The 18,643-nt window shown below is 42.9% G+C and overlaps 1 protein-coding gene across 2 annotated transcripts in view; it reads right to left on the bottom strand.

The window, feature by feature from the left end:
- Window positions 1–3,854: 3,854 nt before the first annotated feature.
- Window positions 3,855–18,643, bottom strand: part of SLC28A1 (solute carrier family 28 member 1) — a 37,419-nt gene continuing 22,630 nt past the window's right edge. For both annotated transcript variants that reach the window (XM_043985515.1, XM_043985516.1), the window contains 9 exons: window positions 18,132–18,212; window positions 15,220–15,345; window positions 13,106–13,236; window positions 11,644–11,812; window positions 10,287–10,484; window positions 6,400–6,481; window positions 4,776–4,874; window positions 4,424–4,535; window positions 3,855–3,989 (listed from right to left, as the gene is read on the bottom strand). In XM_043985515.1, the coding sequence (XP_043841450.1) occupies window positions 3,878–3,989; window positions 4,424–4,535; window positions 4,776–4,874; window positions 6,400–6,481; window positions 10,287–10,484; window positions 11,644–11,812; window positions 13,106–13,236; window positions 15,220–15,345; window positions 18,132–18,212 (1,110 nt within the window). In that variant the 3' untranslated portion in view covers window positions 3,855–3,877. The remainder of the gene's footprint in view (window positions 3,990–4,423; window positions 4,536–4,775; window positions 4,875–6,399; window positions 6,482–10,286; window positions 10,485–11,643; window positions 11,813–13,105; window positions 13,237–15,219; window positions 15,346–18,131; window positions 18,213–18,643) is intronic.

Genomic DNA, 18,643 nt, shown 5'->3' with positions numbered 1-18,643 from the left:
TTCTTTCCATTGTTGTTGTCTTTATATAAATTGTTCTTCCAGTTCTGTTCACTTCATCTGCATCAGTTCAAATAGTTCTTCTCAGGTTTCTCTGAATCTATCCCTTTCATCATTTCTTATAGAATAGTAGTATTCCATTACATTAATATATCATAATTTCTTCAAATTTTCCCGATTAATGGGAATGCTACCTTATTTTCTAGTTCTTTGCTCCAAAATAAAAAGGTGCTACAGAGAATATTTTTATACATATAGGCTCTTTCCCTCTTTCTTTTATCCCCTTAGACTACATGCCAACTAGTGGAATTACTGTGTCAAATGGTACACAGTGGAGCAGCTAGGTGGTGCAGTGGATAGAGCACTGGCCCTGGATTCAGGAGGACCTGAGTTCAAATCCGGCCTCAGACACTTAACAATTACTAGCTGTGTGACCCTGGGCAAGTCACTTAACCCCAATTGCCTCACCCAAAAAAAATTAATTAATTAATAAAAAGGTACTCAATTTGGTGACTTTGGAGGTTTAATCTCAAATTGCTTTCCAGAGTGAGTATATCAATTCAGTGTTCCACTAACAGTGTATTAGTGGCCCTATCTCATCACATTCCCTCAATATAATAGTCATTTTCCATTTTTGTCATCTTTGCCAATCTGATATATATGAGATGGAACCACAGTGTTATTTTTTAAAATGAACATTTCTCTCATTATCAGTGATTTAAAGCTTTTTTTATATGGTTGTTAGCTTGCTTTTCTTCTTCCCTGAACTGACTGTTCCTATCCTTTGACCATTTTCTATACGGCAATGGATCTTGCTCTTGTATCTTTGAATCAATTCCTTAAATATCTTGGATATCAGAGTTTTATCAAAGAAACTTGCTGCAAAGTTGCTTTCCTCCAATTTACCCTTCTGGTTTTAAACAAATGAATTTTGTTTATGCAAAAGCTTTTCAATTTTATGTAATCAAAATTGTTCATTTAATCTCGTATTATTCTCTCTATTCCTTTTTTTTTAATGAAAAACTTTCCCTCCATATATAGTTGTGAATGGCATATTCTTCCACTGGATTCATATTAGGTCATAATAAGAACTTTTATATCTAGGTCACATATTGATTTGAAACTGATTATGGTATGTGATATGATGTTGTTTAAAATTAATTTCTGGGGAAAAAAACTAATTTTTGTCAAAGTGCTTTTCAGTTTCTCAACAGTTTTATGTCAAATAAGGGCTAGAAGTCCTTATTCAAGTAATTGGATTCTCTGGGTTTATTGAATAACATGCTGCTTTGCTTATTTGCTTTTAGAACTTATGTTCCTAATCTGTCCCACTGATCTATTTTTTAGCCAGTACCAAATACGAGTGGGATTGGTAGGTAAGGAGTTTTCCTCTCTGAAAGAGTAGCCCTGAGGCAGTTAGGTGATGCAGTGGATAGAGCACTGGTCCTGGATTCAGGAGGTCCTGAGTGCAAATCTGGCTTTGGACACTTGACACTAGCTGTGTGACCCTGGGCAAGTCACTTAACCCCAATTGCCTCACAAAAAGAAACAACTAAGAGAACTGGTACTGCTATGTCCCAACTTTCCCCCACTTTTTTATTATTTCCTTTGAGAATTTTTAATTATTGTTCCTCCAGATTAATTTTATTTTTCTAGCTTTGTAAAGTAAGTTTTTCATAGTTTGACTGCCAAATACTAAATACGTTAATTTAGGTCATATCATCATTTTTATTATATTAATATGGCTTATCTAAGAGCAATTAATATATCTCCAATTATTTGGGTTTATATTTCTATAAAAATTATTTTATAGTTGTTTTCATATAATTCCTCTATGTGTCTTGGAAGGTGGATACCCAAATATTTTATACATTCTGTAATTATTTTGAATGGAATTTCTCTATCTCTTTCTGCTGGGGTTTGTTGGTAATATGGAAAGACTGGTGGTTTTTAAGGGTTTTTTCTACATCTTGCTACTTTGCTAAACTTATTGTTTCAATTTTTTTAGTTGAACCTTTAGGATTCTCCAGTTAGGTAAGCATATCATCCTCAAAAAGTAATACTTTTGTTTCCTCCCTGTCTATACTTACTCATTTATTTTTCTTATTGTATTATAATAGCAACAAGATATCAATTAGTTTTTCAAATAGCAATGGTTACAATGGACATTCTTGCTTTATCTCTGATATTATTGGAAAGACTACTAGTATTTCTTTATTACATATGATGCTGTCTCTTGGCTTGAGATAAAAACTATTTATCACATTAAGGAAACATTTCTTTATTCCTGTGCTTTTTAATGTTTTTTAAGGAATGGTTATCATATTTTACCAAAAGCTTTCTGCATCTATTAATGTAGTCATATGATTTTTATTATTTTTTAAAATAATGGTCCATTTTGTTTATATTTTCCTAACGTTGAATCAACTTAGTATTCCTGACATGTTGCCATAACATTTTGCTAGTATGTTCTTCAATATTTCTTTGACAATATTTATTAGAAATATTGACCTAGAGTTTTCTTTGCTCTGTCTCTCCCTAGTTCAGCTATCAAGATCATAAGATCATAATTGTATCATGGAAGGAATTTGGTAGTATTCCCTTGATTACTACTTGCACAAAAAATTTATTTAATATAGGAATTTGTTATTCTTTGAATGTCTGATAGAATTCATTTGTAAATTCATCTACTCCTGGTCATTTTTCCTTTGGGAGCTATTTATGGCTTGTTTGATTCTTTTTTTTTTTTTTGAGACCAGGTTATTTATTCTCTAATCTCTTGTTCTGCTAACCTTAGTATTTCATATCTCTTATTTTATGGAGGAGGGACCTGAGGCCCAGAGATTTTAAGTGACTTGTTATCCAACTAACACAATCAGCTTTATTATATAACTGGGCCTAGAACCCTGATCTCCCAATTCCCACTATGGCATAGGTAATTTAAGTGTGCAGTATAATATTAATCCACTGAAGCTCACCAAGGGCTAAGTGGAGACTCTAGAGAAAATAAGGAGTGGGATTAGTAGGTAAGGAGTTTTCCTCTCTGAAAGAGTAGCCCTGAGGCAGCTAGGTGATGCAGTGGATAGAGCACTGGTCCGGGATTCAGGAGGTCCTGAGTGCAAATCTGGCCTCGGACACTTGACACTAGCTGTGTGACCCTGGGCAAGTCACTTAGCCCCAATTGCCTCACAAAAAGAAAACAAAAAAAGAAAGAAGGAAAGAAAGAAAGGAAGGAAGGAAGGAAGAGAGAGAGAGAGAGAGAGAGAGAGAGAGAGAGAGAGAGAGAGAGAGAGAGAGAGAGAGAAAGAAAGAAAGAAAGAATAGCCCTGACTACGAATTGGGAATCAAAGGAATGCCCATCAATTGGGGAATGGCTAAACAAGCTGTGATATATGATGGTGATGGAAGAAGAGATGACAAGTAGGATGATTTTAGAAAGGCCTCGAAAGACTTGTATGAACTGATGTGAAGTGAGCAGAACCAAGAGAATGTTGTGCAGAGTGACAGCAATATTGTTCAGTGAAGAACAGTGAAAGACAACTATTCTCCGCAATACAATGATCCAAGACAATCCCAAAGGACTAATGATGAAGCATACTATCCACCTCCAAAGAAAGTACTGATATTGATTGAACACAGACTGAAGCATGCTATTTTTCACTTTCTTTCATTGTTTTTCTTTTGCTCAAATTTTCTTGTACAAAATGACTATGTTTTACATAATTGCACATGTATAACCCATATCTGATTGCATACCACCTCAGAGAGGGGAGGGGGGAGGGAGGGAAGGAGAGAGAACATTTGGAACTCAAAACTTTCAATAAAAATGTTTATTATTTTAAAAAAAAGAACAACCCTGAAAAGATAATGGACACCCATGCTATGCACAGGCAGTGTGGTTGTAAAGTCTGCAGCAATTCGTCAACATCTCTCTGCTAAACTCCATCCTGAAACCAGCAAAGGAGGGGGAACTGGTACCCACGAGTTCCGTGCTGAAAAAGGAAAACCAAGGGTTATTTAGTCTGATGCTTAGAAGCCATCAGGCAAGGGGTTGAAGTCATACCCTGCTGACAAGTAGCATGATGGTCTCTGTGCCCTTTCCCTTTCACTCCGGTCCGACAGTAAGAGTTTTCCCCTTGCCTGACTTCCACCAGTTAATAACATGATTCTCCAAATCCACAACCCCCGTCCCCTGCACATTCTGCAGCAAAGGCAGAGACTGATGAGGAAAGGGAAAGAAGAGAAACAATACATTTACTAGACTCTAAATCAGCCACCCCTTTATACCTCCCTAATTCTCACCACTCTACCTGTCCTTTGTGCCTTTACTTTTCACCATTCATACTGACCTGTGCTCCTCATGGCATTGCTCCCTTCCTCTTAAATCCCAACCCAAACAGCCATATTGAGGTCCCCAGAACCTCACCTCTGGAAGACCTGCTTACAACACACATAGGTGTCGTAGCTGCTGGTGATGACACTTGTGTTGAGGACGGAGAAGCAGCTGACTTCTGCCTCTCTGGGCACATAAAGGATTCCTAGATGAAAGAGATGAAGAAGCAGCTACTAAGGTGTATCTCATGGGACCAGGATCCCTGGGTCTTTGGAATCCAAACTTCAACCACCCTGCCCTAAGATAATTAAAATGACCCCCTCAAGGGAGGGAGTAGGTGGAGTGAGGGAAGTACTTGGAGGGAGGCAAAGCCCTCCCACCAAGGGACAGGAAGGGATTCCAATCAGATCATTCTACTTCCATTACCCATGGAGAAGTATCTTACCTGCCACACAGGCATTGACCAGGGATACACAGGCACCAGTGAGTAGGGCGCTCATCACAATCTTGGAGAATTCGCTCTTTCGGTGGGGAGCCATTGAGGCTACAGACGACAATAAGAGATCAGGGGCAAAAGCTGAGTCCCCTTCCCTCCCAGGGATCCAATAACCCAGGGTTGGCAGGTAATTCCAATCACATTAGTTATACCTACTGAATATTCCTCACCAAATATGCTTCCAGTTCTGAAAAATTGGAGGGGAGGGGGCAGCTTGGTGGCGCAGTGAATAAAGCACTGACCCTGGATAATTCAGGAGCACCTGAGTTCAAATCTGGTCTCAGACACTTGACACTTGCTAGCTGTGAGACCTTGGGCAAGTCACTTAACCCTCACTGCCCCGCGCCCCCCCCCAAAAAAAAGGAGGAGAGTAGATGTCGCCTATACTGTTATCTTGTGGTTCAGTGCTCCTTCGTTGATTTAGCTTTAAGCTATAGCCTAGACTATAAATTCCATGAGGACAGGGACTATATTTTACCTAAACTCTGTATCTTCCCCAGTGCCCTGAACACAATAGTTCCTTAGAAATTTTTTTTTAAATGGATGGACTCACAATACTACTAGAGGGGTCACTCCCCTAAAACCCTATCTCACCAGCTTTACTGAACCTGGCATGTGAACCTAAAATATAAGAGAAGGCTCGGAAGGGTACAAATCTCAAAGATTGGCCCCATAAAGATCATCCCTGACTCCCTAATATTCTGATCCAGGGACCTATAGTAACCTCTAGTTTCCATAGCCAATCCCTATCTCCTCTCCCCTAGCTAGCCCCTATTGTGCAGGGAGAATTTTAGAGAATTCAGTCATTCCAAACATTCAAGAAAAATCCATATAGCAGGACCTCACCCCTCCTGGATTGATGGGTATGAGTCACCCTAGAGTCTTTCGGATGGTCATTATATTCCACCCCCCGCTGATGTGTAACAACACCACACCACATAAGTTCATACAAAGCCAACTCTCCTTGAGTTCTTCCTGGACTTCTCCCCATCCTTATCAAAAGCAAGTATTATGCTGGCAAATACAGCCTCGCCCAAGTGAGATGTGGAGAGCCTGGCATCTTGTAGCCTGAAAGATACACTACAGTACTATCCCTGCCCCTCCATGGTAGAAAGATGCCAGCCCCCTTCACAGTCAATCCCAAACTTCAGTTGCATGAACCAATCATAGAATCTTTTGTGTGTGTGTGTGTGTGTGTGTGTGTGTGTGTGTGAGGCAATTGGGGTTAAGTGACTTGCCCAGGGTCACACAGCTAGTAAGTGTTAAGTGTCTGAGGCAGGATTTGAACTCAGGTACTCCTGACTCCAGGGCTGGTGCTCTATCCACTGCGCCACCTAGCTGCCCACCAATCATAAAATCTTAAAAACCAAGATTCGTAGAATAGAAGAACCAGAAAGGACCTTAGAGATCATGTAGTCTAATTTCATTTTTTTTAGTCTAATTTCATTTTACAGACATGGAAACTGAGATCCAGACAGGTTAAGGGACAGGCCTAGAATGGAACCTGGGTCTTCTGTGCCTGATTCATGAGCTAATGTGTTTTCAAATGCTAATTTAGAGGATACAGACTCACTTAGACCTCCCAGCATGATACCGATGGAGCTGAAATTGGCAAATCCACAGAGAGCAAAGGTTGTGATAATTTCTGCTCTGATCTGAAAAACAAATAAAATCCATGATTGAAAAACCCTAGAGGTGACTTCCTCCCTACTATGCTACACTGTCATGACTCTGGCTTTTCTTCTACCACTTGGAGTACTATGGGCCACAATCCCTCTAGGACTCCATGGCTACTACCTTCCTGTGGCTGCCCACCATCCTGGTATAGCATACAGAGTTACTGCTAGTAGACTTCTCACTGTGATCTTCAAAGTTCATCACCAACTAGCCCCATTTTTTAATGAAGGCTAGTAATATGTCAGCGTAAAAGAAGGAATTTGATTCATTTAGATGGTACAATTTGGTTAAAAGAGTTAGGAGGCTGAAGATGGAAGCAAAGGACTAGGATATTTTAGGAGACAGGTCTCCTCTCCTCTGTCCTCCTTGAATCCAGTTCTAAGACACACCACATCCAGAAAGCTTTCATAGATTAACTCAGTTCATTTGTCAACCCATTTCATGAGACCTGCCTCTAAATCCTGGTCCTGCTACTTACTAACCTTGTAACTCTGGGTCAGTCATTTTACCACCCTAAGTCTCAAGGTTCAAAAATATTTTGAACTGTCTTCCTCACAGGATTAATGTGAGGATTAAATGAAATGATGCCTGTGAAAACACTTTACAACCATAAAACGTTATATAAATGACGGGGATTAGATTATTGGATTATTATTTTATATACATTATAATTATTAGATTAGGTTATCGTGTAGATTATACACTATTAAAGGGTCTTTGTTATTTCTACACAGAAGTCAATGCTCAACCATTGGCTGTTGACTGAATATTTCCCCTTAATATATTTTTGTAATTTTATATTTATATATTTCTGTTAACTGTCAGGCTGATCATGTACTCTTTGGTTGTTCAGTCATTTCAGCCATGTCCAACTCTTTATGAACTGATTTGGGGTTTTCTTGGCAAAGATACTAAAGTGATTTTCCATTTCCTTCTCAAGCTCATTTTACAGAGGAGGAATTGAGGCAATTCCCAGGGTAACTTGCCCAGGGTGAAATAGCTAGTGAGTATTTGAGGCTGGATCTGAACTCAGGAAGATAAGTCCTCCTGACTCTAGGCCTGGCACTCTATCCACTGTGCTACCTAGGTGCCTGACTATATACTCTAATGATAAATGCCTGGAAAGCAAAGACTATATCTGTTCTTTGATGTGTATGCCAAATAACTGGTTTCCAACTTTATACCCTGTTGGTGGAGAGTAGGGACATGCTGATAAATGTTTAAGGAATGGGGAGAAATATATGCACACAGAGATACACACACAGACACACACACACACACTTTTTTTTCTTTTTCTTTTTTCTTTTTTTTTTTTTCGCAGAGGCAATCAAGTTAAAGTGACTTGTCCAGGACCACACAGCTAGTAAGTCTCTGAGGTCAAATTTGACTTCAGGTTCTCCTGATTCCAGGGCTGTACTCTCTCCACCACACTACCTACACACACACACACACACACACACACACACACACACACACACACACACACTTTTCAGTTTAATCTGCATTATTTAAAACTTTCTTAAGTCACTCTAGACCAATGGTATCAAACTCAAATAGAAAAAGATGCCTCTAAACCATACATAAGGATCCCTGCAGGCTGCTTATTGGCTTAGAAAACCACATATTAATATTACCTGCATTTGAGTGTGTTTTTAATTGTTTTGTTATATATTTCCCAATTTTTTTTAATCTGGTTTGAGTTGTACTCCAGAGTGTTATACTCTATGTGTGGATAAATCAATACATAATCGATCAAGTTCTAATCTGTGGCAATTTCTGAGATGTTAGTGCCCATACTGAAAATGAACAATTTGCTCCTGCAAGCCAGTTAAAGCTGACTACAGCACACCCTGGGTTGTTGGTGTTGTGTATATGTGAGGGGGGATTTGGGGGGGGGGACAATGGGGGGATAAATTCCCAACAAAGATCTGACTGAGCAAATGAAGACTCTGAGCAAAAGTCCCAGGCAGGCAGGCATTAGCATCTTGGGCTGTCTCAGTCACTTCTCCCCAAACCCACTCCAGTTTTCTCTCCTTCTCTGCTGTACCTGGACTCTTCAGGTCACTCAGACCCCTCTTTCCTAGCCTCCTTGTAAACAATCCCTCTTCTCAATTAAATCCTGAGGAAGTGAGGAGAAGGCAGCAATGTTGGGTGCAGAGCAGCATGGGGTGGTGAAATGGTGGCTGCCTCTGGAGCTTAGGGGTCCAAGGCCTGAGAGCCTACTCTGCTCCTTAATCACACCTTGGGCAAGTCATTACATTTGTCTGGGCCTCCGTTTTCTCATCTATATGGTCTCACTGCACCTTTAGGGTCCTAGCTGCAGTCTTGAAGAAGAAACCAGGTGTATTTTTTCATCTTCCTCTGCCTCTGAAGGTACAGGTCTTGGGCTATGTGAGGGAAAGATCTCAGGGAGGAAGGGATCGAGGGCCTCACTTACCCAATCTAAATTTCCCAGTCAGTGAGCGCAGGGGCCAAGCCATAAGGCAAGTGTGTTTGAGAGTAGAGTGAGTAGCAATGTTTCCCTGTGGGAGCCTGACCTTGAGATTATATAAGGAGATGACCTTCTAAATAGGAGCCTGAGGGACCTCAGTAGTGACAGAGAACCAGAGAAACACAGAGCTGGGCTTTCACTTAAGGCTGGTAATTAAAGAGAGGAACCTAAGGCCTTCCAAACACTAGTTAAATGCTTCAGGAAGAAACAGACCCAGTTGTCCAGAACTAACAGCTAGACAAAAACAAGTAGGCAGTGGCAGGAGAAGAAGAAGAAGAAGAAGAAGAACAAGAACAAGAACAACAAGAAGAACAAGAACAAGAAGAAGAAGAAGAAGAAGAAGAAGAAGAAGAACAAGAACAAGAACAAGAACAAGAACAAGAGCAAGAGCAAGAGCAAGAACAAGAACAAGAACAACAAGAAGAACAAGAACAAGAACAAGAAGAACAAGAACAAGAAGAGTAAGAAGAACAAGAACAAGAAGAAGAGAAGAACAAGAAGAACAAGAACAAGAAGAACAAGAACAAGAAGAACAAGAACAAGAACAAGAAGAACAAGAACAAGAAAGAGGAGAAGAAGGAGGAGGAGGAGGAGGATGTAAAGAATTGTTATTTGAGGTTTTTATGCCTCTGTGAGCACTGGCCTGGGGCTCCACAAACCGCATGGTGCTCCACCCACTGGTTGGAGCCGTTGCCAGGGCTCTGGCACCTCATATCATCACCACTCGCCGATGCCTACATGGACCTGGCAAAATTATAATGATTGGCACATGACTGCCCTCACTAGGCCAGTGCGCGCCGAGGCATAAAAACCTCCAATAACAATTAATTCTTTACAAGGAGAAGGAGAAGGAGAAGGAGAAGGAGAAGGAGAAGGAGAAGAAGAAGAAGAAGAAGAAGAAGAAGAAGAAGAAGAAGAAGAAGAAGAAGAAGAAGAAGAAGAAGAAGAGAGAAGGAGGAGCACGAGGAGGAGGAGAAGGAAATCATAACATTATTTTCTAATTTGCAAAATATTTTCCAACAAATTAATAACAATAATAGCTACAATTACATAGGAACTCAAACTTCTCATTTGCTCTTCACAACAACCCTGAAAGACAGATGATATTATTATCCCCACTTTATAGATGACAAAACTGAGGCTCCTAGAAGGGAGGCATTTTGCCTAAGGTCACCCAATGAGTTGATAGCAGACAGGACTAGAGCTCAGTTGCCCTAATTCCTGATCCTTTGACTTTGCCACTCTACCCCATTGCCCAAGTACCATTGTCACAGCCTGCCAATATCACTTACGGAAATCCACTGCTTCTTGTCCCCAATCCACTCTTCGACTCCTTCTAGACGCTTGTGCTTATATTTAGACAGCTCCTGATAGGCCACAAATTCATTCAGAAATAGCTTGATGCCCAGCAGTTCGGCCACCACTGGACAATCGGCCCAATCTACTCCCAGCATGAACGCCACAGGACGCAAGATGTAAGAGCAGATGACCTGGAAGGCAGGTCCGTTAAAGGAAGGGTTAACGACAAGGGCTAGGAGTCTGCCCAGCCTGGCACGCCCCTCCCTCAAGAGGTAACCTAGCCTAAGAAGGAAGAGCAGGGCCACATCCTGAGTCCTTTTAGGGCCCATCAGCTACCTTAGATTGTGAGGACCAAATAATCTTTACTCCCATTTATGTGCCACCATAGGGCTTATAAAATGCCTTCCTCAAACAGCCCTGGGAGATACAATAGGCGGTGTAAATCACAGAATTACAGAGTCCTATGGGACCCCAGAACTTATCTAGTTCAATCCATACCTGAAAAAAAAATCCATAGTTTGTGGTCACTCAACCTCAGTTTGAGAGCTTCTCATCATAAGAGGGAATCTACTGCCTCCTATGTCGGTCAGTCCACTCTACTTTTAGATAGTGCTAATTATTGTTAACAATGACATTAATTGGGGGCAGCTAGGTGGCACAGCAGATAAAGCACCAGTCTTGGATTCAGAAGGACCTGAGTTCAAATCTGGCCTCAGACATTTAACACTTACTAGCTGTGTGACCCTGGGCAAGTCACTTAACCCTCATTGCCCCGCAAAAGAAAAAAATGACAATAATAGCGAATATTTATATAACACCTATTATGTGGCAAGCACTTTACAAACATTATCTCATTTGTTGCTCACAACAACCCTGTGAGGGAGGTGCATTATCATTCCCATTTTATAGATGAGGAAACTGAGGCAAATAGAGATGAAGTAACTTTCCCAAGATTCACACAGCTAGTAAGTGTCTGAGGCTGGATTTGAACTCAGGTCTTCCTGACTCCAGACATCTATCTGCTGTGCCACCTAGCTTTTCCTTACATAAAGTCCAAATTTGCCTCTTTGCCTAAATCTACACAGTGCTACTGGTTCCTCTCTCTTGAGTAAAACAGTCTTGCACATATTATCATTGCCATTTAATGGATGGGGTAATGGGTTCAGAAAAGTAGGCCGTTTATCTGTGGTTACACAGGGCCACTTGTCTTACCCCAAGTCTTCCATCATTGACACCACCCAGCCTGAGGTCTTTAGCACCACACTCAGGTACTGGCAGGGACTCAGGGCAACACCTAGACACATGGCAGGAAAACCGGCCCTTCCCCTTGATGGCTAAAGGTATCGTTACCTGGAAACTGAGCTCCTGGATGTCCACCATCACCCCCAGCCAGGAAAGAGCAGCATTAATGAAGGCTAACACAGCCAAGAAGGCAATCAAGTTGGCGGCAATGTTTGCAATGACCCCCACAGAGATGGCGGCTCCACTAGTGGCGGCTTCCAGAAGGTTCTTAGCCTCCCTGAGTTCATATTGAGAATTATCATTAATAACCAGACTCCAAGAATAACAGAGGCTTCTGACCCATGGACCCAAGCTGTGACTCAAATCTGAGGGTCAGGAACAGCCTTACTTAGGAGCGGATGGGGACATCATAGCAGTGGGAACAGGGTTATGGACCCTGCCTGTCTTAAAGCTTCAGACACTCAAGAAAGAAAAATAGGGTAGAAAGGATTGGAGAGAGGAAGGCTGAGATGTCGACCCCCTCTCCCCATTTGAGGAATAATTTGTGAAAGGTCCAGAGGTAAGATTAGAAAGAAGAGAATGGAAGTGAAGCAAAAATAAGAATGGACACTAGGAGAACACACATCATAGAATATTAGAGCCAAGAGAGGGATGTTAGCACCCATCTGGTCCAATCTCTGCATCTGAAGTCTACAGAGGGCAAATGACCTACCCAAGATCACATGCTATAAGAGGCAGAACTGGGACTAGGACCCAGATCTCCTGACTCACATGTCCAGTGAACTTTTTACTGCATCATACTGACTCTCCTGAAGAAGCAATTGATGCAGGATAGTGGATCTGGAGTCCAAGAGACCTGAGTTCAAATCCTTGCTCAGTCACTTACTAGATAGGTGGCCCTGGCCAAATCATTTAATTTCTAGATGCTTCCATACAATGTGAATCATAGTAATAGCTGTACCACCTATTTTACAGTCATTGTGAAACTCAGATGAGATCATGAGATGTTTCATAAACCATGAAGAGCTTCATGAAAGTCAGCTAGCACTGTGATCTGTGATCACTGTGGTAAGAGTTCAGGGCCATAGACCTTGATCCAGAAAGGACTTGAAGAGGCCATCTGGTCCAACCCCCTCCTTTTACTGATGAGGAATATGAGGCACAGGGAGGTTCAGTGACTTGCCTGAAGTTACACAGGTACTTAGTTACAGAGCCAGGATCCAAATGCAGATCCCAAGATCCCAAGCTCAGGGCTCCTTCCATTGCCCCCCTCCAGGAGCCTTGCTAGCAAGAATAAGAAATTAAACACATACAAGAAACAACCTGGAAATTGGAGAAATAGAGAGAGATTTTGAAAGAGGAGCTTCAGCCCACAGGAGTGAATGAGAAGCAGTCCTAGGGTCATCGAGAGACAGCAACTAGGCAAGGGACAGTAACTAGGCAAGGGACAGTGGGGCTACATGGAGCTGCCCATAGCAGCATTATCTTTACTGTTTCCTCACTTACTGTCCCAGGACCCGATCCCCCAGCTCCCCAAAAAGGGACAGGTAGAATGTCTTGCCAGACTTACCCATAGGACAACTTCACCCCCTCTTCACTCCGGTGCTTGGATTCTTCCACTTCTGGGTAGACCAGTTTGGACAGGGCCAGAGCACAGGGAGCAGCCATGACAGAGGCAGCAATCAGAGAGGCAGGGTCAATCTGCAAGGCCCAGAGTTTGGGATTAGAGACAGAAGGAAACCCCAAGGGGGAGAAGAGAGGCTGCTACAGGTAAATAAAGGCCATCTGATTCCCATTTTCAAGTCAAGGGTGACGTTGGTAGGAACAGTGGAGTTTGTGAAGATTTCATATTCACCCCAGATGTCACATTTCCTCTGTGCAGTGTTCTACTTGGCTCCCTGCCCCAATAGCTCTCTGACCTCTGTAGCTGGGATTACTTATCTCGACCAATAAAGTCAACCCAATCTCAGACAAGAACCAATCCTATCCCTAGACAGAGAGAATGTTTGGAGCTCCAGGTCAATTCCCATCACTTTTTTGGGGGGTGGGGCAATGAGGGCTAAGTGACTTGCCCAGGGTCACACAGCTAGTAAGTGTCAAGTGTCTGAGGCCAGACTTGAACTCAGGTCCTCCTGAATCCAAGGCCAGTGCTTGATCCACTGCGCCACCTAGCTGCCCCTCCCCAATTCCCATCATTTTGTTAGCTTCTCTCACCTTGTGCATCAGTTCAAAAAACTGGGCTCCCTGTTACCAAACTCCCATCTTGGACCCCAATTGCAACAAATGAGTCCCAGTTTTATCTCTTTGACATGTGTCTGACTTCCTATCTTGTTCCTGTTTCTTCAACACCAACCTTCCAACCTTCCCACCCAACTTCTTTTAGGTCCTAGACTGCTGCCCTGAACCCCAGAGCTCCTAAACTAATAACTGGGGATCTAGTGCCTGTTGTCAGGCCTCCTCTTGTCTCCCTGCCTTGAGTTTCTCCTCACCCCAGTCCATTCTATACATTGCTGCCAAAGTAATTTTCCTTATGTGCAGATAGGACCAAGTGATTCTCCAAATCAATCAACCCTGGGATAAAACAGGAACTCCTCTATTTAGCTTTTAAATCCCCAGACACCCTGGTCCTACCCTATCTTTCCTGGCAGATTAGGGAAGGGATTCAGCATTTATACAATGATTATTATTTTTACTGTGCTAAGCACTTTTTACAAATATTTTCTCATTTGATTCCCACAACTACTCTTCGAGATAGGAACGATTATTATTCCCATTTAACAGTGGAGGCAAATAGTAGTTAAGTGACCTACCCAGGGCTACACAGTTAATGACTGTCTGAGGCTAGATTCGAACTCAAGTCCTCCTGCATCCAGGCCTGTTCTTCTATACACTAAACCAATAGCTACATTTACAACCACATTTCTCCCTGTTGCTCACACACTACACTCTCTCTCCCATCTTTATACCTTTGTACCACCTGTTCCCCATCCCTTGAATATACTTCCCCTTTATCTCTGTGGCCTTCGGCCTACTGCCAGAACCTAGGTGTGATGCCTGCTTGCACCTACCACTGCTGTGGGTCTGTCTGGTTAAGTCCCCACTCTGCTCAGTCTGGCCCATCCTGTTTGCAGCTGAGCTCAGGTTCCCATTTGCACCTGTAAACACAGTTCCTTACACTGCTGGTAATCTCAGCTGTTCTGGAGCCTCACTAGGCTGCTTAAACTTTCAGGAACAAAATCTGGTCTTACCAGGTTAACATGGGTTTGGATTTGAAAAAATAAATAAATAAAGGTGCTGGAAATTAATTGGTGGTTGGGGGAGTTGGGGGATATATTAACATAGAGACTCAGAAGAATATTAAAATTGAGGGAGAAAACTTGCCTGGATAAAAATAGATTTAAGAGTGTCTGAGACTGTTCCAGCAAAGCTGCTGGCTAGACACCGAATGCAATCATGACAAGTAGTCAGAGGTGCGAGACATCAGGGGTTGTGTGCTGCATACAAAATGTGCCGAGTCACAGAACCAGCCCCTCAAGAAGGCCCAGCTTGCTAGCACCTGCTAGAGTGTGGACTTGACCGAGAGAACCTCTGAGAGAGAATCCAGAGTCACCTTTCCAATGTGATGAGGCGTCAGAGAGGACTTTACTGGAAAGCCATAGTCAAGGCTGAGGGGACTGAGCTTACCCCAAAGGAAATATAGGCTCCCAACAAGCTGCCTGCGATGGTGGCATAGCCTCCTGTCATAACAACGTGAATTTCAGAGAGCGTCATGTCTGCAAGGTATGGCCGGATCAGCAGAGGAGCCTCTGTCTGCAAACAAGGCAAAGACATTTAGCCTCCAGGAACTGGAGTAGACCACATTAGAGTCCACCCACCAGGAGTCTTGTGGCAGGTAGTGAATCCTCATTCGGAAGAGGAAAATGGGGACCTACCTATGTGGGTATGTAGGTATGTTTAATAGGGGCAGAGGACATTTGGGAAGAAAAGTGGGTATGAAGCCAGCCTGGACACAAGAACACCTGAATATGCTAGGAGAGCCAGCGGTTGTGGTGAGTTGTGCATTTTAGCAGAAGAGTAATGAGTGATGAAAAAAAGTGAGAGGCACCCTGGAAAAAGTGGTTAGGCCACTGTGGTGTTCCCCAGAGTCCTCTTGGCTGTTTATCTCGGACAGGATACTTGGTTGCTAGTACCCTCATATAGTGTCTCCATGTAGAACAAGCAAGATGAGATCTGTATGATCAGATTCTGTATGAAACAGCTTATAGGAAATGCAGTCCACAGCCAGGCTTGCCCCTAGCTGAAGGAGGGTGCCTGGGGTCCAGGTGATCTTCCAAGAATTTTTCTTTCAGACAAAAGACACTGACTCATCCTTTCCTAGGGAAATCAACCCTCAGCTAATTAATTTGTCCATAATTCAGGACTGGCTAAGGAGGGCTCAGTCCTCCTTCCAAAGGGACCCATGTGGATGTCTGGGGAGGTGATGCGGGATGGAGGGGCTTAGCCTGCCACTTCAGGTCACATGAAGGTGTTTACTCCCTGATTGTTCTCTGTCTGTTTCCTTCCTAATGAAGAAAAGAAAAGACCTTTCGGTTGGCTGTTGAGCCAAACTCTCACCACTGAGAGCGTGTATGAAAAGCACCGATGCAGAAACTTACTCCCTTTCTTCTCGGGTGCCTGCAAGGCATAAGCTTGGAGCTCTCGAGGGCTGCTGGGGGAGGGGGGAGGGAGGGAGGAGAGCAGACAGGTCTTTTGACAAATTCTGCAAGCTGTAAAGAGCATTCTATTTCTGCAAAGCCATTTTTATGGAGGGGATGATAGGGTATTTGGTGCCAAGCACTTTATGATTATTTATTACTGAGGCAACCTGACTGGGGATTACTGAGGATGTGGAGTCTGAGCTGTTGTAGGATAGCACGATCCCTTCCCCCAGCTCCACCTCCCCTCCCCCACCTCTGTCCTCCCACTCTTCTGAGGCCGGATGGGGAAGGCAATACTGGAAGCTTCTGAGAAGAGCTGGATTTACAACTCCAGCAGGCCTAAAATGTCTACTTAAGGGAGTTGGGAGCCTGAAGGTAAGGGAGAGGGAGGATCTCATCTTTTCATCAGGAAATCACATCTCATCCAACTTGTTTTCTGCCAAATACTACAGTGAACAAATGACATTCGATTTCTGCAGACCCATTTTTATGGAATGGGGATGATAGAGTACTTGGGAGTGCCAAGCACTTTGTGACTATTTATTACTCAGGTAACTAGGTTTTCTTTGACAGTCACTCGGGTGATGTCTGACTTGGCTGACAACATCCTCTCAGTTACCTTTGTCTCTAATGGGGGCAGTGGGACATTTAGAAGCCTATGCTTTCCTTAAGCCAGACATTGCCAAATGGGCTGAAAAAAACAAAACTCCAGGTACCAAATGGAGATTTTACCCAAGTTCTCTATTTGGATCTCTCCTGCAAAGGTGAGGCAGCATCTATGACAGAGCCCAGAGCAGGACTCAGCTCACAAACATAGAGGGCTCTAGGATACCTACAAGACTCTAAATTAGGGCTTGTTGACCTTTCTCGTGTATCACAAACCTTTCTGGAAGTCTGGTGAAACCTATAGATCTCATGGTTTTTTAATGTATTAAATAAAATACATAAATTGCAAAGGAAACCAATTATAATGAAATAGTTATCAAAATGTATCAAACAAACAAATTCATGGACCCAAAGTTAAGAACCCCTGCTAAATGAAGAGTGTTCTCAGAACCTCCCGTTTACTTCAGAAGATCAAGTCTGGATGTCATATCGTTCCAGTTCTTTAGATCACCCTGGGCTCCCTGGTCAGTCTCTGACCAAAGCAGATCTCATAGGAAAGAATACAGAAGCCCACAATTCAGATTTCACAAATACTAGAGAGGACCAAATACGACTTTACAATTTTTAATCTGTAGAAATGCATTGATCTGGAGCCCCACACCCCTGAAGCATGTGTGAATCTCAGTCGAGCTCCCCTGACCACTTCTGGGGATGCCTGTGTCCTCTCTATGTCCATTTCCCATAGAAAAGAGTATTTGTGCCCTGGACCCTTTCAGTGGCCTGGCCCCCTTCATAATGGGCATGTGCAGCCAAAGACTACTGGTTGGTCCTATGTGCTCCACCCTCATCCCCAGCCCTGGGTTATGTCAGAGATGTTTGGAGACTGACCAGAAAGAGCTGCCCACTAGGCAGACTTAAAGGAGACACAGTATCTACTGTCTCTCTTCATGTCTCTGCTCCTGTTTGTTCATTTTTTTCTACCCACAAAATGAAGAAGTTGGATTAGGTGGTTTCTGTAGTCCCTTCTCCCTGTAACATTTTGAGTCTTGAGGGTAGCTTGGAGGGGGGCGGGGAGAAGCCGTTAGATGGTGGGGATTGTAAAGCTGACAGTGCCAGAAGCCATCCTCTACCAGGAAGACAGAGACAAACACCAAAGAGTAAAAGCTTCCTGGGAGAAAGGTCTAAAGGATTCTTAGAACACAGAGCTTTAAAGACCAAGAACCTAGTGAATTTTGGAGAGTGAGTCTGAAGGAGGTTGTCAGGAGAGAGACAAATTAATTAGACAGCACCTACTTGGCTCACAAAGATGTTTCCTGCCACACTTAGGGTCTCTGTGGCTGTGGTTCCCATGGTGACCTGCATCAACCAGGAGATCTGGAAGGAGCCAAAGTAGTACATTAGATCTTGGCATAGAAAACCTCTTAATCTAACTTGTTTTCTCACCAGAGACTCAGGAATACAAGCTGAACAACCCTCTTTCTCTCAAAACAACAATAATAACAAAATGGTGTCTTTTCCCCTCTTTTTCTCTCTTCCTTCCCTTCATTCTTTCTCTCTCTTCCTTCTTTCCTTTCTTCTTTCCTCCCTCCAGACCCCCTTCTCTCTCTGTCTCTCCCTCTTTCTCTCTCTCCTCTTCTCTTTCTGTCTTTCCTTCTTTCTCTCTTTTTCTCTCTCTCTGTCTCTGTGTGTATGTCTGTATGTCTCTGCCTCTGTCTCTCTGTCTCTGTCTCTCTCTCTCTCCCAGGCTGTAAGTCCAGAGGCCCAACCCCACCACTAATTGACACAGGAGCTTTGCCTTTTTCTAC

The sequence above is a fragment of the Dromiciops gliroides genome, chromosome 2 (genome assembly GCF_019393635.1).
Source record: "Dromiciops gliroides isolate mDroGli1 chromosome 2, mDroGli1.pri, whole genome shotgun sequence".
NCBI lineage: Eukaryota > Metazoa > Chordata > Mammalia > Microbiotheria > Microbiotheriidae > Dromiciops > Dromiciops gliroides.
Note: the sequence above shows the minus strand (reverse complement) of the source record. Positions and strands in the feature narration are given on the sequence as shown.